Source organism: Tetrao urogallus (genome assembly GCF_951394365.1).
Source record: "Tetrao urogallus genome assembly, chromosome: 7".
In the NCBI taxonomy this organism is placed as follows: domain Eukaryota; kingdom Metazoa; phylum Chordata; class Aves; order Galliformes; family Phasianidae; genus Tetrao; species Tetrao urogallus.
This window is the reverse complement of record NC_136820.1, coordinates 32323096-32343125: the sequence shown is the minus strand read 5'-3', so window position 1 is coordinate 32343125 and position 20030 is coordinate 32323096. Positions and strand designations below refer to the sequence as shown.

General features: G+C 38.4%; 2 protein-coding genes across 2 annotated transcripts in view; both read right to left on the bottom strand.

Moving 5' to 3' along the window:
* The window catches only part of LOC306948439 (macrophage mannose receptor 1-like), a gene marked incomplete at both ends in the record, with an annotated part of 32192 nt that extends 28159 nt beyond the window's left edge, over positions 1-4033 (bottom strand). The window contains 3 exons of the mRNA XM_079538071.1: positions 910-1083; positions 1924-2322; positions 3967-4033. Of these exons, the coding sequence (XP_079394197.1) occupies positions 910-1083; positions 1924-2322; positions 3967-4033 (640 nt within the window). The remainder of the gene's footprint in view (positions 1-909; positions 1084-1923; positions 2323-3966) is intronic.
* A 2804-nt stretch (positions 4034-6837) lies between these two features.
* Positions 6838-20030, bottom strand: part of LOC306948440 (macrophage mannose receptor 1-like) — a gene marked incomplete at both ends in the record, with an annotated part of 29741 nt that continues 16548 nt past the window's right edge. The window contains 12 exons of the mRNA XM_079538072.1: positions 6838-7076; positions 7613-7642; positions 9289-9462; positions 10066-10182; positions 11329-11475; positions 12443-12608; positions 14311-14540; positions 15977-16079; positions 16668-16822; positions 18172-18286; positions 18754-18893; positions 19249-19349. Of these exons, the coding sequence (XP_079394198.1) occupies positions 6838-7076; positions 7613-7642; positions 9289-9462; positions 10066-10182; positions 11329-11475; positions 12443-12608; positions 14311-14540; positions 15977-16079; positions 16668-16822; positions 18172-18286; positions 18754-18893; positions 19249-19349 (1717 nt within the window). The remainder of the gene's footprint in view (positions 7077-7612; positions 7643-9288; positions 9463-10065; positions 10183-11328; positions 11476-12442; positions 12609-14310; positions 14541-15976; positions 16080-16667; positions 16823-18171; positions 18287-18753; positions 18894-19248; positions 19350-20030) is intronic.

Genomic DNA, 20030 nt, shown 5'->3' with positions numbered 1-20030 from the left:
TATTTTCAGTTGTGCTTCTTGCTGGTTTTCTTCTATTCTGAGCATTCTTTTTTAATTCTAGACCCAAGTGTATTGATTATACTGTCCAACAGTTATATAATGCCAACTTCTTCATGCATTTCTATTCATGTAGTAAGAATGTTTTGGGTTTTTTTTGTCTTTTTTTTTTTTTTTTTTTTTTTGAAGGCACTGCATGCAAAATTGCAACAGGAAATTATTTTCAGTACTGTCAGGGAAAAACACGGTGGTGGTTGGCAGTTGATAATGAATAGAATTGGATTTTTCCCATCTACCAAATGGCAAATGTGGGTCTATGGTAGAGCACTGCAAAATGAGGCAGCACTTTCAGTAACTACATATTTTAATGCCCTTCATTCTGCTCTCAGATGCACATACATTTACTTACGGCTTTCAGTAGATCATGAGGCAGAACCAGGAGATGTCGCCAGTTAGGAAGCGTGACAGGAGAAAGCTGTCATTGGCCATTCTAGGAAGATCTGTGAGACAGTTCTTCCTTTTGCTTTTCAGAAAAAAACCTGCCTCTTGCCATGAACTGTTTATCAATTTTGTGACACAGAACAGGAATGATGATATCGCAAGTAGCAATGAGACTGGGATAATTACACTCTGAACAGCTTCTCAATTTCCAAATGCTTTAGCTAAATACAGTCACATCTAAAGCCTACTGGTCTACTCCCAGCTGTTAGCTACTTAGTGACATACCCCAGCAATTCCAGTGTGACTTTTTTTTTCCCCTGTAAGGAAGATTATGATATGGCATAGATATTTCTTAGTAAAATAATGCAACTACCATAGTTTTCCCTTCCATGTTAGTAACGTTACCCCCATATTGCTATATTTACCTAATAGTGTTGCATTACAGCACCTACATCAGCATTTAGGACTTACTGCCAATGGGACAGAACCCATACAAGTGATCGATGTCAAAGTTGGGGGTCGTTGCGCACCACAGCAAGCCATCCAACCGGCCAGCATCTGTGCACCCTGCATACCACTTCCCATTCAGCTGAAAAGGAAAGGTGCATGGAGCTCCATGGGAGTTTCCTAGCAGTGTAAAGAGATCTACAGGGATAAAACAGAAATGATAGTATGAGTGAGAGAATCTCTACCCATCATTACTCCCTAAAAATTTTGCAGAGGAAGTATTCCACATGTTAGTGTAACTGGACACCTACTGCTATCAGCAGTCTTTCACAAAATCTCTGCATAGATCTTGCAATTTACCATCATCTCATGAAATCACCATCTGTAACAACCAGAAACGAGACAATTTTGTACTATAACAATTTTGTACTATAAAATTTTGTCACATAAAATGCTATTTTTAGAAAATTATTTCTTTCTTCAAATATGTTAATTTCCTGCCATTCCATATAAATTAGTCATGTATTAAAAAAAAACAACAACAACAACAAACAATTAATCATCTAAAACCTTGTGGAAGAACAGAATGGTAGTGTGTATGGGATTATTTATTTGCACTTACTATTGGAGAATTAATCTTAAAAAGTTTTTTGTCTTTTATCCAACATTATTAATAATATTTTACTAGTTTTGAAAAAAAGAAACCAACACATAAACTAGTATTTTAGTACCAGTCAATTAAATAAACTGAAATGCTTAGTTTAGAGATAATAATAAAACAAAGCTAGACACTCATTTGTTTTGAAAGTAAATAAAAAACTGCAATTTTTTTGCACATATACTGTCTTCTGTCTGAAGCCAAGTATCGTTATATCTCAGGATGGAGGAATGTGACTTATGTGAACTGATTGTCTTCCAGTCCACCATTGCTTCAAGGGGAGCAGCTGCTGTTAGATTACCAGGAGCAGAAATAAAAGGGCCCTACCTGTGATGGCAAATGAACACAAGTCACTGTTAGGATTAATCTTCAAACTTTACCTTTATGGCCTTGAGAACACAAGTCATCCATGGTTCCATAGATCTTCCATTTGTTCATTGTATCTGATCCTGAGTCCAGTACAATATTATCTTTCTTTCTTTTACCAACACTGAGAAATAAGTTCTCTCCATGGATTACCAAGGTTGAGTTTCTGCAGCCCCATTTTTGGAATTCACTTTCTTCGTTGCAGGGATACAGAGAAATTTTAGCCTGATCTTGCTTGTAGCGCACTCCCAAACATTGTGCAAATGCCACACTCATCACCTGGTGGTCGGACACCCACCTGAATTTCTGTAATTCACTGTTTTTTTCGCAAGCAGCTATTGTGACTGCATGAGAACTCTGAGCAATTAGGCACAGTTTACTATCCTCATTATACATTAAATATATTTCATTGTCTGTAAAAGAAAATAATAAGAATTAATGTGTAAAGAAATAGCAAGGGGAGCTCATGAGGAAAGGGGCATGTTCTGCTGCTGTTTCTACACTGGTCTCCTGACTCGTCATATGTCTTGGAGTTCCGAGTCACTTTCGCAAAAGTCACACAGCGTTCTCAAGACGTTTTCTTCCAAGATAGAAAAATGCATGCAACTCATGTAAATACAGTACATGGGAACAAGAGAAAGTAAATTATATCATGACATTGTTTCCAAAATGTCATCAGTATAATGGAATTTTCATAAGTATAATGGATTTTATTTTTCCATATGCATCCTGAAATACATATGAAATATATATGCCTGTTGTGATTTCCAAAAGAAACCTCATGGAAGATTCAGAAGTTTGTTGTCATTCTGTGCACAGCGGACTTAAACCTTCTTACATACATGCCCAAATGATTGCATGTGTTAATTCAGTTAATGAGTGAGCCTCTTGTGACACCTCCCTTCTTCAGTAATTGGCACATTCTGCTATTTTTTCAGTATGAAGGACAGCGATTTGTAATCTTGCCCTGCTCTAGTATTCTCTTATTTATACATTTAACATAAGAAATCAATACAATTAAACATAATAAATCCCAAGCAAATTCTCACAAGAGCAAACACTGAGCAGTGTATGGCAGTAAAGATACTATACATGATTCTGTGTTTCTATGCTCTACTAGGTTAAGATAATGCACTAACACTAAACAAGATAGTTAATGCTCCCAAAGGATTATGGGCACCACAACTCGTGGGTCTTGCTGGTAAGGGTTATCTGCGTCGCAGTTGTACGCCTGTCAACATATACAGCAGTTATTCAGTTGCCTGTAAACAGAACTGCCTGCTTTTCATGATTTCATATAACTCTCACTAGTTTAGGTTCACAAGGGAGATAATTTTCATCTGCAAGGACTGCCCTAGGACTTATGGGACAGGAGGGCAAAGGTTTGCCCTTCAGTACTTCACATCTTTAATTCCTGAAGAGAGATGTAACATCCCTCTGCTATTTGTCCAAGACAGTAACTGCATAGGGAACAAAAGCAAATTCCTAAGATGGGAAAGGATATTAGAATACTATTGGTATTGAGTAGAGAATAGAACAGAAAGTGTCTTAAGAACTTCTGATTCATGAACTTTTGATGATTTTTTAATTATTATTATATTTGCATTTAATGCTCTAGCTCTCCTAAGGTCCAGTGTAACTTATAACAGTTTAGTAGTTTATTGAAGTTTCACTTATTCAAATCTAAATTAAGAACTAAGACGTAGTTCTTACCTTATCCGTTTAAGCAGAAAGCTGTAAGTTGGATTAAATCTTTTAATTATTACATCTAACTACTACAGAGCATAGCATAGTGTACTTAATTTCAGCTATTGCCCCCATTGTCCTGACTCCTAACTTCCAACTTTGCCCTATTCTGATCTTCTTTACATTTTAAAAGTGAACCAATGTCTTTAACTGCATATTTCTTAAACTTCTGAGAACCACTCCAGTTAGGATGAACATGACATGCAGAATAGCTGTATAAGAAAATCTTTAAGAACTCGAGAAAAGAGCAAGAGAACAAAAGCTCTCACTTTCACATCTATTTTTGCAGGAGATAGAAGACAAGTACTCACCAAGTGCTAGAGAAGCAGTAGTAACGAAAGAGAAGAAAATTAAGATTGCAGAAGTCAAGTATTTCATTCCTTTCTTCTTAATCACAAAGAGATAAGCTTAATTGCTGCAGTAGAAATCTTAAATGAATAATTGGTGCTGGGTCCTCCTCAGCTTTGGAGAATTTTGTTTGACACAGAGAAAACTTGACGCTAAATAAGGAAACATCCTGTCACATGTGATATTTTTGAAATATATAAATAATCACAGAATTCAGATTTGCATCTGAAACTTCATTTTCAGTGACAAACAGGTAAAAATACAGAGCCATAATTTCACGCAAATTTGACTCAGGAGAATCAATACAAATTAGACAAATCTTCACAAATCTTTCTGTTAACTAGAGATTTTAACAACAAAATCACAGAATCACAGAATCGTAGGGGTTGGAAGGGACCTCTAGAGATCATCGAGTCCAACCCCCTGCCAAAGCAGGTTCCCTACACCAGGTCGCACAGGTAGGCATCCAGGCAGGTCTTGAACATCTCCAGAGAAGGAGACTCCACCACCTCCCTGGGCAGCCTGTTCCAGTGCTCTGTCACCCTCACTGTAAAGAAGTTCTTGCGCATGTTTGTGCAGAACTTCCTATGCTGCAGTTTCCAGCCGTTTCCCCTTGTCCTGTCTCCACTCACCACTGAAAACAGTCTGGCCTCGCCATGCTGCCCCCCACACCTTAGATATTTATAGACCTGGATCAGGTCCCCTCTCAGTCTTCTCTTCTCAAGGCTGAACAGACCCAGTTCACTCAGCCTTTCCTCATATGGGAGATGCTCCAGGCCCCTCACCATCTTTGAGGTCCTCCGCTGGACTCTTTCCAAGAGATCCCTGTCTTTTTTGTACTGGGGAGCCCAGAACTGGACGCAGTACTCCAGATGAGGCCTCACCAGGGCAGAGTAGAGGGGGAGGATCACCTCCCTCGACCTGCTGGACACGCTCTTTTTAATGCACCCCAGTAAGCCATTGGCCTTTTTGGCTACAAGGGCACACTGCTGGCTCATGGCCAACCTGTCATCCACCAGGACACCCAGGCCCCTTTCCGCAGAGCGGAAATAGTTTGAAAATGTACAGAACACAAATGTACAGTTAGAAGAGTAGCATGGTTAGAATAGCATTTCATAGGTTTTTAGTTAGAAAGATTATCACGGTGGAAAGACACATCAAAAACAAAACGCTCACCCACATCTCAGGCCAGCAGTAGAAAACTCCAAAAGGAGATATCTCCAGAAAGAGATTCTTCCCCAGTGGCAGTCAGCCCTTAAATGGGATCTAAGAGAGGTGCAGCCAGGCTCCACCCCTTCCGGTCATGCAGCTGAATTGCCTTCACCTGTGCTCCCATGACTTACTCAGTGTTTGCCTCAGGGGATCAATCAGTGGTTCAGGCCAGACTCAACAGTTCCCATACAGGAAGCAATCTTTCAAAAGTATTTAATACATAAAGTATGAATGCATTTTAACACTAAAGAATTTGTTTCTTGCACCAAGTGTGAGACAAAGAGAAATAATCTCAAAGAAATGAGCTGTAACCCTTTATCAAGAGGAAATCAAATTTAGCCATGGTGTAAGCAAAAATAAAATCCTTTGTTTTGAAGGAAAAATATTCAGCAGAAATTGCCTTCAGAATTTCTCATACTTTTTGTAGCTTTGTTATTAAGACAAATTCACAATATATTCTGCAAAGCTAAAGTGTCACTTAATGTATGAGAAGAAAACCAGTTACAGTCCACAGAGATATAGTCTACCAATATCAGCTATCAAAATATGACAATTATAATGTCATTATTTGTTATATCTATGGGGGTTTTATTCATTTGCTTACTCTTTTTGTTTGCTTATGGTATATCAGTGGCCATCAAGCAGCACTTGACTGAAATCAGTGTCAGTACTTAAAAAAAGATAAACATGGGTACGTCATAATTTATACAAAGAAAAAAAATGTGCAAGATGAAGGGGACTCAGTAAAAATATCTCAAACACAGAACACCCTTCATTCCCTGACCTCTGCAATATTTTTTTTTTGACAGCAATATCTGCCAGCCATGAGTCTAATGTCATGGGTATGCATGGACATTCCTTCCCACTGACCTCTCTTGTACAGTTCTTATGAACTTTTCAAGGGTCTGTTTTCCCCTGAAATCCTTGAAATCTTTTTTGTTTCATTTTGCAGTTAGCCACACACATAGAATTTAGAGACAACAAACAGCACAGTAATGCTGTAAGGCAGCATGTTTATGCTCTATGCTCTGCTCCTTGCTGGACTGTTTTCTCAGGAGAGGCATGGACACAGTGTCCTGTCTTCAGCTCACTCAGAGAGCTGGAGGATAATAAGAGAAGACATCCAAAAATGAGCTGCCAAGTGAAGTAGAAACAGGAATAGATTCTACCAGCTTTATTTGTCATTTATGTTATTTTACGGCTTACTTATATTTCTTCTTAGTTATATGACTTGTTTTCATGTTTCTTCCTGTTAGCCTCTCAAGGTTAATGACACACTGAATCACCAGTCAGATAACATCTCCATGTGCTAATTCGACAACACTTAAGTACCATTACATAAGATATAGATCTTTTATTTACAGATAGACAGACCCTTTACAGTCTCATAGTTGATGCAAAATATTCAAAGTTGCAGGGTATGTCTAATCTAAGTTGATTGAAGCCATGAATGAAGGACAGATATCTCACTCACAGATGCTCTATAGTGCCTAACCCATACCAAAGGAATAATTGCCGCTTTAGTTCAAGTTGCATGTGGGTACATGTAACTTTTACTAAGATTTATTTGTTCTAGCTAGATTACTTTTAAAGCTTGGATTTATAGAGTAGCTGTTATCACATTACACAGCACTGCGTTCACTTCCTCCTTCGCTGCTGGCAGGATCATTTTCATTGTTCTCTCTGGCCAGGGCACTGCTGTACTCCACCAGCATGCTGTGCTGCCCCACTGCTCGTTCAGCCTCACTCTGGATTTTGATCTTGAAGAAGAAATAAACCATGATGCCCATGCCTACTAAAATGACGAGAACCAGAATAAGGAGTATCCAAACAGTGCTCTGATCCTTGTCCTTTTGGCCACCTGTAAATAAATGTAAAGCAAGTAGAAGTAGGTCTACTTATATGCATAAATAAATATGTAAACTTCTAAAAAAATACGGGTCTAATTTTTCCCGTGGTGTTAACTGTGGTGTTAATTAGGAACCCAAGCTTATGAAGAAAGTAGAAGATAATTTCAACATCCATGGCCTACTTCCACTGTTCTCTTAGGTAAAGAAGCTTTGGTCATTACGATGTAAATACTATTGTATGCTTTTTCATGATAACAATTACATTAGAAAATCCAGTGTAGTATTACTGCGTCAGTTATTTTAGCATGCAAAAGAAGGACAAAACAGAGGAAGATCATTTTACATAAGCATTTATTTTTCCCGAGATACTGTATGTCTCCCAGGTACTGCTAAGTGTTGCTTGTAGTGAATTCAATGGCAACAGTAAATTAAGCCCACATAAATAAAGATACAGAAGTGAAGTAAATTATACGTGCCCATTCATTAAAAAGCAAGTATTTATTTTCACATCTCCTTGAAACTATTGGGAAGGAAAAATACGGCCTACCTTTCACATTTGCAACTGCTTCAGGAGCAGCTGTCAAAGAGAAAGACAGATGTTTAGTCAAAAGCACATTTCTATCCAGACAGTTCCATGCTCAGCAGTTCACTACTTCTCCACGTTTGCTAAATGAAGATGAAAGTGCATGAATGATTTTAACCTGATATACACTGTAATGAAACTACAATGTTTTGCATTTTAAGCCTTCCTGCCTCTTTTTCAATATCCGCAGGTGCCTTCTGACTGTCAGGCAGGCTCTCCTTTGGTCAATCCATCTTGTCCTCTTTACTAGGTCTGCATGCCAGCAGGCCAAAAAACAGCTTGATCATTGATATTCGAAAACTCTCCCAGACAGCAAGTAGTTCCTATGAGACTCTGCACATTCTGATGTACCACAACCCATTTGCATCTGCAGCCACATTTATCGGCTCAGGCTTTCCTGTGCAGTTGTTCCCAGCTATGCTAAGAGGGCACCATGGGAAAGAGATGCCAGTGGTAGCGGGGTGGTGTCAGTGCAAAAGGCATGAGGAGCTGAGCACTGTGCGCGTTGAGCTCCAGGCTGTTGGCAGGCAGGAGAAAAGCAACTGTTAAATCATCTCTTGGAAGGATGCTGAGCTCTCTGTAGTGGAATATCTGCCTTGTTCTGATAAACCACTCTGCTGGAGAGCCTGGCAGAAGGGATATGTGCTGGCATTGTTTTGGCATTGCACTTAAGGGCCATTCACTAACAAACCCAGACAACAGAATAAGTGTAGGTGCTGAGTGTGTGCTTTCTGCCACGGCTGGTAACTAGGAATTAACTTTCTGAAGTGACTTTTCCTCTAGTTGCTCAAAGAATACAAGGAGTTGCCTCAAAAGAGGAATTTTCCTTTTCTGAAAATGCTCTGCCATCACTACCAGTGTGTACAGCTGCCTTCCTCACCAGATGCAACTCTGCTCTGCTAGGAGAAAGGGCAGAACCTCGGAAACCCTCAGTTTGCGAAACAGAGCAGGAAATAGTACTGTTGTTTTTTCTTCTTCTTTTTCTTTTTTTTTTTTTCTCCTGTGGAATTACCAGTTAAAGTCAAAAATACCACATGGCTCTTGGCTCACTGTATTCTGATATTTCTGCTTCCTGACCAAAACAGATGGTGCTCAATTACATAGAAACACAACATTAAAAAAATAAATGCTAACCAAAACACTTCTACTATTTTTAAAGGTCACTATACATCTTCTGGATTTTGCTTCCGTTCTGTTATTATTGAAATGGAATTGCTTCATCTATCTGTTGCTGGAACAGCGTGTAACAGTACAGAAAGAGGAAGAAAAGCAAATTATTGATACAAGTCTTGTTCTGTAGCAAAGGTTTGATGTTAGAAGGAAGAAATGTGTGCTTACCAGAGGAGAGCAAAGCCACAAAGAGTTTAACAATTTTACAGAAAACATTGAACCTCTTTAGTTGGGAACTGAAAACTCATTACAGAATGTGAGAAAATCCGAAGTTACAATACAATAAAACATGATGAGGTGTCTATTTGTTTGTAACATTTTTTTTCTGAATGTTGAAATAAGCAATAGAGAAAAGTTCATAAACCATTTTATGGGATTTTTCATGTGCTTTTTATAATAAAGATATTGCGCATTACTACTGCTAACAGAATACCATAACATCAAAAGCATATATTGAATCAGCTACTTACTCTTTGGTGTCTTACAGATAAAACCCTTTCTGGAGAAGCAAGGGATGCTATTCCAGGACCCAGAGGAGGCAGAGAGCTGCACACAGTACTCGTTCTCACGCTGCTCTTCCAAGGGCTCTGCTTCACCCCAGTTGACAAAGTCCAATGCACTGTTGTCTTGCCAGAGCAGCTCCCCTGATGTTGCAGATATTTTAGCAGTACCAAGCATTACATATCAAAGATCTTCACTTATGTTTATTTTTCCTCTATTAATTAATTTACTCAGCCTAATAAAGTGATACCACTTCCACCATTTTGTGGTTATTTTATAATGTATTTTTTTTTACTCTCCTTAAAAACAGCATAATTGCTTTTCAGTATAATTATTTAATTTTCTCTATTTGTGAAGCCTGACAGAACTCCAGCCAGATACCAGCAGTGCAGGCACTGCCCAGTCAAGAGCAGGCTGGAGTGTGGAGGACATTCCCAACCAGACACAATGAAAGCTGGTGGGAATATTCCTTCCAATAGACCTGGCAGGGCTGTGCTGGCAGGAAGGCATATACCCTTTGTCCAGGCAATAGCCAAGATCCTTCACTGGAGCCAAGCAAACTTTTTTTCCCTACAGACTGTCACAGATATTGTTTAAAACAACAAACTACCAGTAATTTTTAAATATATTTTTTGTCTTTACCTAGAATTAGTTCACTGAAAGCAAAAATATATGTAAATCATACTTCCATTTACTGTACTTAATGAATACTATTTGTGACCATATGTAGAAATTAGAATAGTTACCACTTATATTTCTGTATAATCCTATCCAAAAGCCACTTGTCTTGCTTGTGTATAAGTCTGCATGTTCTGCCAGGAAATTGGATTCAGCCAAGTCTTCTACAGAAGTCAGCATTCCACCTATCACATATAAGAAAGAAAGGAGAAGACAGTTAGAGGTATTCCCTAAGATAGAAGTCAGAGAAAATTAGAGGCTCAGATATAGGGCAACTTTAATAATAAATCCCCTCCCTGATGGCAGGGAGTAAGGAAGGGTTAATGTAGAGACTAGAAAGTAGCACAGGTGAACAGCACAGGCTAGCAGAAATATTGTTTGAAATGAAAGATATGAAAAGCATGACAGGTGAGGACAAAAGGATGAGGAGTTTGAAACATCAGGCAAAAAAACAACATAATATTTTTCAAGTGTTTGGATAATATTTTTCATAGATATTATGAGCGGTTATTTATTCTTAATGGATTTGACAGGCTGATACATAGCAGATAAAAGTACTCAGCAAACAAATTTGCAATTCAAACTGCAAGATTAATTTTTCTGGCAGAGGAGGCAAACTATAAGTGGAGGAGGAGAAAACTAAGAGGATCTAATAGGATGTGAAACCATAGGACCTGTTATTTTGGGCAGAACAGTGCTTCCCTTTCTCCTTCACAGCTGCCTGAAGTAAGGATGAGGTACCTGGGTATAAAGCAGTTCAGCACTGCAGGCGGCACATGGCCAAGCAGCAGTTCATGGTCTTGGCCAGGGCCAAACTCCCCCCCAAAAGGATGGAGGGAGACATTTGCCCTAACCTGGCTCTACAAACTGCCAGGAAACCCATCTGTGAAGTGAGGGCTCTCAAGCAGTTCTTGCAATCCCCTTTAGATCACACATCTTAGAAATAAGTAATTGCTATTATAGTATTTGCTTCTACTCTCACGTAGGGAGAGATACAGAAAAAGTATGGATAGGGATAGAGATAAGTTAATCCATTTCTACACCTCACTAAAAATAGAAGTTCTGTGAATGGACTAAAAAACCAGAGTCAGGAATAAGCACAGCTGGTAAGAAAAATAAATAACCAGTAAACCAAAGGCAACTAATCACCTTAATTTCAGCATAAGTGATAAGTGAACAGCATCAATGATGAACCATGACATTAATGTCTTTTTTTTTTTTTTAATATACGCAGATTTTGCAACATTGTCAAGATTTTTCAAAAGCGACTATTATTTATTTTTTTTTATGTCAATATTGAGATCCCAGCTTCAAATGAAAGCGATTACTACCTGACTGAATGCATCGAGTCACAGACTGAACCCAGCTCATTTCATTGGCATTAAAGTAATAGCAGTAGCTACGGAAAGGAATCCAAGCTATGTGACCTGACTGAGGACATCTTCCAATATCCTGTGGAGGATCAGAAGAAAGTATATCTGAAAGAAATGAAACATTATGGATGCTTTCACTGATTAGATATTGCAGTTCTTTGGATATGAAAAAAAAATATTTAAGATTAAAAAAAAAAAATTTAAAAAAATTCTTAAAAGTAGTGACAATCTACTTCAGTACACACTGCTAGAATTCCCAGTGACTATGCTGAAAGTGACAGTGAGGAGCAGAACTGAACAGTCACAGCTGAACAGTGCACCTGCAACCTTCAGTGTTACCAGCTGGATGAAACTAGGACTGCTCAAAGGATATCTGTGTGTTCAGGGCTTTTTAAAATTCCAGTTACTTGTTATGAGTGTCAGCTTCATACAAATAAGAGATACAGTAAAAAGCGGATTAAAAAAAACATAAGGTAGAAAACCTAACCATTTGATTTTAAATGAGACTCCTACTAAACTGTAAGTTACAACTGAAATTTCTAATCTAATGTTTTCCTTGATATGATAATTCTTATATAGTTTTACTGCAGACAATGCATGGAATGATCAGAAACTTACTGAATTTTTGTGTAGTTGCCCCCATTTTCCCAGAGGCAATGACATTATAGAGTGGAACAGTGACATTGTCAGTTAATACGTACATTTTTAATTAAAAAGAAAATTGAAAATGTTTGGCATAGAAAAGAAATCATAGCCTCAGTACAGAAAAACAGCTCAGAAGAAACTCAGAATTTCCATTAACGCTGCTTTAGAGCTAACATCACTAGGGCTAACATCACTTGATCTAGGACAAGTGGAACAAGTGAGAAAACAAAGTTTGATCCCATCCCACAGTATGACAGAAGCATTTTAATTTGTAGCATTCTCCTGCTGAATGATGAGTTCATCAAAATAAAATACTTTTCTTGCAGAACAAAGGTATTATTCCTTAATATATACTTAGAAATATGTAGGTTAGTCAAGGCAGATTCAGGAAGGTTTCTGCCTTAAAACCAAATAGCATCAAACTTACCCTCAGATTTCTTGCAGGCAGAAAAGTGTTTTTCATTACAAGGTGCTGTTTTCCATTCCCCACTGAGATCTAGGAAGACACATGCTATTTTCTCTTTTGGTTCTTCATAGTGCCAATTAGAAAAATCAATTTTCCTTTTATCGCTCCATCTGTAGTACCCATAACTCTAGAATTGAAACACACTTTTTAATATAGTTTTTCCACATCCTCATCTTCCATTGCAGATAAGCAGATTTCCACACAAACGCACAATTTTGCAGTGAGGTGTAGAACTCAGTATATCTATGCTTGCACTATTAGAATATTAACCAAATCAAAACACAGCAGCACAAATTTAAGACATAGCAGAATGCCTCCAATGCTGTAACAGCCCGTGAAGGTGTTTTGAAGGCTAGATGGTGCTTCCAAGGTTCTCTTGGTGACAGTCCCTTGTTGGATGATGTGAGGAGGCAGGTAAGCACAAAGACCAAAGTGACCATGAGAAACTCAAAGCCTGCAGAACCATCAGGAGGAATCAGGGCTATGAAGGTAGCTGTCAGACAAGGACTCTTGAGCTTGAGCAGAAGCGTTTAAATCAAATACACAAGCTCCTCTTGAGCTCAGCACAACTTGGGCAAGGTCACTGACTGGGGAACAGGAAGAACCTCAGAATCTCACCCTGCAAGAGCAAGGTCAGATTCTTTACAGATGTTTGGATCATCACATATCTTTCTGCCAGACTTGTTCATAATTATTAACAGCTTTCTAACACATTTCTATGATTATCACCCAGCTTTGATATTAAGTGGACATAAACACCAGCATTTGTTTTGGAAAGAGGTCTCCTGTGGTGTTCTGCAAATGTGGAGATCTGTGTCAAGCTCAGTGACGCAGTCACATACCAAGCACAAAGACATTCTGAGATTCTGTCTAGTATGGAGAGGCACTGTCAGAGGCCATAAGATATATTTTTTTCAGCAACAGCTGGATTGCCTCATGCACTGTGGCCTTTTATTAGTGCGACTGCATCATATAATCAGAAATGTCATCATTACACAACATTAATTGCAAGATCTCCCTAGGGATACTGTAGGTTCAAACATTTTACTTAGTTATATGTCAGTGTGGAATCACAATCAGTGAAAACAATGACAAGTGAAGAAAATTATTACTCATGAGAGAACTAATCTTTAATATCAGTGTAGTTTACTTAGCTCAAATAAAGATGCAAGAAAAGCATGTTGATAATGTAAATGAATTGAGTAATGACATATTTATCTGAGAAGCTGACACTTACTTTGGCACACAGTTACAGAGCTAATGCTTACTCCAGTGTTTCTCTAGACAGCAATGGACCTGCATCATTCTTCACTTCTTTGTGATTCACTTTTTTGGATGCAGCTTTTTGTTTGTTTGTATGTACTTTACTCTTACTGCTCTTAACCTTATGGACTTTGCGTGTGTAACAATGAAGGTGGTCAGAGGCATATGGGGTCTCTATGAAACCTTCTGATCTAAAATTAGTGATGAAAATACAGCTGCCAACGATCACAAGGCTCTATCATTAATGACCTTGGTGGTCCCCTTGAGTAGTATTCACCTCTCCTAAAAGCGGACATCTGAAAATTTACCAGGTAGTTTGACATGTGTGTGTACCCAAGATTCCCATACTGTTAGTAAAGAGATCAATGCTGTCAGAGGCTTCCATCCCTCTCCATTGCCTGGGATGAAGTTTACCATTTTTAAGATGATAAAGCTAAATGAAGTGAGTGTTCTCCACCATTTCTAGGCTCCCAAAACCTATTCACGCTACAGATCTCCCTCTTTTAATAACAATATAATCAAATAACAGCATTTAACCACAGCAATCATCAACTTATTAATCTCACCATATTGCTATTGAGTCCAATCCATAAGGGCTCGCCATATTGTGCTGCCTGGAGCAGGAGAAATATATTACTGTAATAATCTGAAATGCTGGCAAGCTCTGAAGATTTCGCCCCGCAGGCTTTTCTTGCTTCTTCCCAACTCATTTTAGAAGGAATGATTAAATAGCTACTGTTACCATAATGGAAGAAGTCAGAATCTGGAGCAGTTGTGGAATGGAATAGTTCAGGCTCTGCAGAAAGATTTGAGAGGAGGAAGAGAAAACATTGATAGTTCCTAGCTGCCTAAAAAGCAGTATAACTTCTCAGTAATGATTAACATAGCGTAGTACACAGATATTTTGATATTTTGTTACAGGCATTGAATAAAACCATTTATCATTTAAGATGCAGGAAATATTTAATAAAAGTAACTTAGAATTGTTTGTAACTATAATTTACATAGAGTACTCAGGGATTAGGGAGAAGCAGATTCTGCAGACATACACTCCCACCAGATAATGACTGGACTAGGAGATCTTAGTGGTCTTTCCCAGTGTTAATGATTTTTTTGAAAACTTATGAATCTGGGTCACAAAGCTATTCACTATCCAGTTCTCTCCTGGATTCTTCCCCTACTGCAGTGCAAGTGAAATTCCTCTCAGAAAAGTATGGAGCAGGATCTCCATGCCCTCTGAGTTTCAAAAAGGGTGAATTTCATTCTAGTTCATTCAGTTCATTCTAGTTCATTCAGTTTGTGACTCTCCTTCTTTTCTGTACAGGATAAATCGAAAAAAGAAATTGTATTTGCACCTTAAATAGTATATATGGAAGTAGAAAAGGTGGTGCTGAGTACAGTAAAAGGGCATTCATGTTTACACAGTGCTGAAGACACCCTAAAGTGGTGTCATTAGGGATGCACTTGTGCATCTTTCTGCCACTGCATGGGGTGTAGCACCTGGCCCAGCTGTGGCTTCCCCTTGTATTTTTAGCCACAGAACTTGGCTCACTACTCAGCAGTTCCTGTTTCTCTTCCTGCAGACTCTGCAGCATAGCTGTTCTTTGGTTATGTCTCCCACCCTAAGGATATATGAAGACGATAAGAACTTTTGTCCTTCTGATCCTTAGTCTTAAGATATAAAAGCATTACAAGAGACTGATGGGCAACATAACCGGTTTTACTGACCTTAATTAACCCCTCCAAGAGAGGCATGTGAGGGGTTTTGGTGAGAGGGTTTGCCTTTGCCAGCTAACCTTATTCAGATATCCTTATCTGTGCCTGTTAATTAGGTCATAGACAGCTAAATTCCTTTTGTGAAATGAGAGGAATAGGATTTTGAAGGCACAGATCACCTAACTTGTGTTGGGCACTTCTGTCAGGATCAGATGTATCCTGCCTCCAAAGAGTCCACTATGTGTGGGCAACCAGCCTGTATGTGCATCTCTGGTCTGCAGAGCGGGTGCATTCAGCTCCCCTGAAAGCTGTGAGGGGAGGGGCTGTAAAACACAAATTCTTCTGTAATTCTTATCCCAGAGCAGGCTTCATATCTGGAATTCTTGAGCTAGGAAAGGAGCCTTGCTTGCTTCACCTCAATTTCTGTAGACATAAGAAGGCAACTGTAGTGGAAGACGTGTGCTCATATTATCCAGTACCAGTCTTCCAACAAAGAGCATGAAAAATAGAACTTACTGCTGTCCATCTGGCAAATATAGCTTTTGTTGTGATGGCAGTCTGTGTTTTCCCACTTCCCTGCTTCATTTACAGATCTTACCGTCATCGCAATACAGTCAGTCTAGGGGAAAAAATAGAAAAGAAACTTATAGGTGATAAAATGAAAGAATGAAAGATACCCAGCAAATAGAAAGGTCTAAGGAGGCCATGGTTTTTGTTTTTTTGTTTGTTTGTTTTTTGTTTATTGTTTTCTTTTTGTTTCACTTATCACTTCTTGGAAAAGAAATGCGTCTTGGTTTATATCTTGAGTACTTTCCTTGGCATATTACTATAAGAATGTTGTCAGTTTCTTAAATTTTTTGAGTGCAGAAAAGATATTTTTAATATAGTTTATGTTAATCTATACTTAATTTGCTGAATCTTTAATTTGCATTCACGCTGTACAAAGAGAATAATAAAATGAACTAAGAAACAACAATGCTGATTATTTTCAGTAAAATCTAATAGGTCTAATAACTCTAACTGTAATAAACTACAGCAGTCCTTTTCTACAGTTATAGTCTTCTGCAAAGGAATGAACATAACTACATGCACTTAACAGAACTATTAATCTCTGGGTCAACTTTTAAAACTTCTACTCGGTTTGAGGATGCTGTCTAAGTTATGCATGTACTGATTTTATTTCCTGTTTACCTGTACTGTCTCATACCTTCCAGCCAACTCTACTGTATTTACCCAAGGGGAATCCTCTTGCCCAACATGCATAATCATAAGGGCTTCCATCTGTCCAAACATATGAATGCTTATCATTTAATCCTATCCAAGTCTCATCCGTGACGTCCTTTAGATGGAAAGTGAGGAATGCTAAAAGAAAATAAATTTTAAAATGAATATTTTAACTGAAGTATTTTCATTATATTAAAAATATAAAATAAGCAGTTTTTAATATAAAAATGTTACTCAGAGAACTCTTGTAAATAGTATCGAAATTAGGGCTAGAAGGAAGTTTGAAAGAATTAATTAGTCTTCCTAAAGTTAGCATCAACTAACTTTACATATGTCATTTCCAGTGGAAATTTGTACACTTTGAATTTCTGAGGGCAGTTCAAACATTGCTATTTATCACATTTTCTAAGGCCAGAGGGAACAGATTATTTTTGTCTTTCCACCCTATACTGTTGCCAAGAGATGAGAAGCATCAATAACTCACTCCAATCTGTCCTCTGGATCAAGCAGCTTTGGATTTTCCTTCACAGGGGCTACATAGATGGAGACTGCTTAGATAGCTACTATTTAGAATTGGAGGCTATTTTGGCTGTTGTAAAACAGCCAAAATTACAGTTAGTGGAAGCAAAGAATGAGTTTTGGAGAAGAGGTGCTGGGAAAGGCCAGAGGGATTCGGGGGGTGATGGATGAGAAGGAAGCAGAAGATTTGGATGTCTATGGACAATAGGTTTCTTCCAGTGTTGCCTCCTTCTTCTCCTTCTATCCTCTAACAATGCTGATTCATGTTTAGTTTGCAGTTCAGCTTCAGATCTTATTAGGGCTACTGACATTTTGTTTTCATGCAAAAGATTACTGGTATGTTGATATAGTTGTTTGCACCTAAACTCATTCAATTACTTCCTTCCCTTCTCCATCCCTTCCCCATCCAAAAAACAAAAATCTTGTCAAGAATGTTTCAAATTCTAACCCTGACCTCCACCATGCCACTACATCACCTGAAAAAGTGACATATGTATTGCTTGTTGAAATGGTTAAAAAGAGATATTGAATATTACAACAGTCAGGAGTTTTTTGGAATAACATTTTCTGCCCTCACCCTGGAGAGCTACTGGTGACCAATGCATAGTTTTCTGAAGATACTTCTGACCTTGTAAAAGGGGAACTATGAGAAAGGTGGTGATGGGTTTATCATACAGTGGGATCACATGAGTATTCATCTTTACAGTCATTACATGATTATTCTACAATTTCCCCATGACTAGCAATGCCAGCAGGTTCTGTGTACTGTCATCAATACATACAGAACCTGAATGTTTTGATCCAGTGCAAAATAGTTACGTCATTTCAAAGTGCTCACATATTTAGAAATCACAAGAAAGAATTCACTTGGCCATAACATCCACAGCTACAGTTTTAACTAACAATTATAACCTCTTTGGTGAGATTTACTGGCTTTGCAGCTAGCACCAAAAGTTGAGATACCATACCTTGTACTTGAGCATTGTGTATAGAGGCCAAATTTCCCCCTAGTTCTATACAAGCACTTCTTGCTGAGTACCAAGTCAGTCTCTCTTCTCGTCTGGACCCAACTATTTTATAACACTGTAGGGAGAGTAAATAATTAAGCAAAATTTCAGGTGTCAAAGAGAATTATATTTGATTTGATTTATCAGTCCCTGCATACAAAGAGCAGCAGTTGAGGGAGCTGCTGAAATGCCATACATTCAGCCAGTGAGGAGTAGACACAGCTAATCACAACTTTGTGTGTGCAGGGCTCAGACCCATGGTAATTCTGTATTTCCGTGCAATAAAGATGTCTAAAATAAAAAGAAAGTTACAGAAATCGAAGAAGTAACAATGGCTAACTGCATTTGAGCACTTAGAAGTTATAATTTAATAAATGTAAGTTCAGAAACAGGAAACAAAAAAAAAAACCCACAAAAGTTGACTCCACTGCTAGTTAAAATGTCACTTAAGAGAGTAGTGTATAAAATGGGAGCACTTATGCAGTTATTTATAGCTAGTCTTCTAAAAGCTGCTGATATTTGTTACTTATTGTGTATGCTTACCTTATTTTGAAACAAAATCCACATTTCAGGACATCCTCCCAGAGGCGGAAGTACAGTGGGAACAAATCCTGAGTAAGTTGAATTGTGCCTTTCACAGATGAAGGCATTTTTCAAACCACAGTTTACATCGTTCCAAAAGCCTGTAAATAAAAGAAATGCAATCAGTCTGTCAAACACTCCTATTGCCATTGCAGAGTTTAACCCAGCCAACATTCATAACTCACAAACATTACCTTCCAGAGACATATAACAGTCGAGACAGCCGACATTTACACTAGCAGCCCAAACAGAGCCCTCTTCCCACTGCAGTACATTTGTCTTCTATGAGCACTGGCATACACTTAAACCTTAATGTACTTGTTATGAAAAATAGTTCCCCTTGTTCAGCAGCCAATGGGGAGCCTTAGGTTTAAACAGGTGGCAAAACTTTTAGCTTTTGATGAATAAGCCCATTAAGATATTTGACCAAATGTTTCTTGCTGCTGTTTTACTCACCAAAATCTTTTCTCATTACCACACAGTTTTCATCGTTATGTGAATAATTGGGTTCACCCAGAGCCCAGGCAACATAGTTCACAGGGGTTTTACCCAGCCAGCTAAAAGAAAAAAAAAAAAAAAAGACAGATGGTTGCCATACAGACATCTCCAGCAGCCAATTTGAGTTATGAGTGCTCAGCCCTTCTGCTAAACAAGGTATGATTAGTGACCAAAGAACAAAGGCTCTACATATACTGAGAGGACAGATCCACAGCATTAGTGCTGCCTCTCACCTGTTCAGTGCTGTCGCACTAAAGTCCCATCATTGTCCTGTTTGGCCAAAGGCTGGATACATAGTGGACTCGGCAGCTTCTAACAGTCTGGATGAGGCTGTAACACCAGAGCATGGACTTGCCTTTCATTTTAGAAAGGTATCCTCATGAAAGTCTTCTACAAACAGATTTCTAAAAAGGTTACCTAACAGGAATTTCAGAGAGCTGTGCGATGCACAAGCTTCAGGCTCACATAACTTGAGCCAGTGGGATTTCTCTAGTTAAATGTTTCTGTGTGAACCTCCAGAGTTTCTACATAACTATTAGAGATCTAAGTCTGAGTTAAACCCATCGTAAAGTGGATGTCTAACACCACAAATCTTGCTGTTTATGTTCATTGCCTGTGAAGGGATGCCTGGGTCTCAAATTCACATCTCTCAGTGTCAGACAGCAAGTGAAATGAACGTTACCCATGAAATTTTACGTTTGCTCGCCTTGATTTGGAAGGAACACACACTGTTTTGCTTA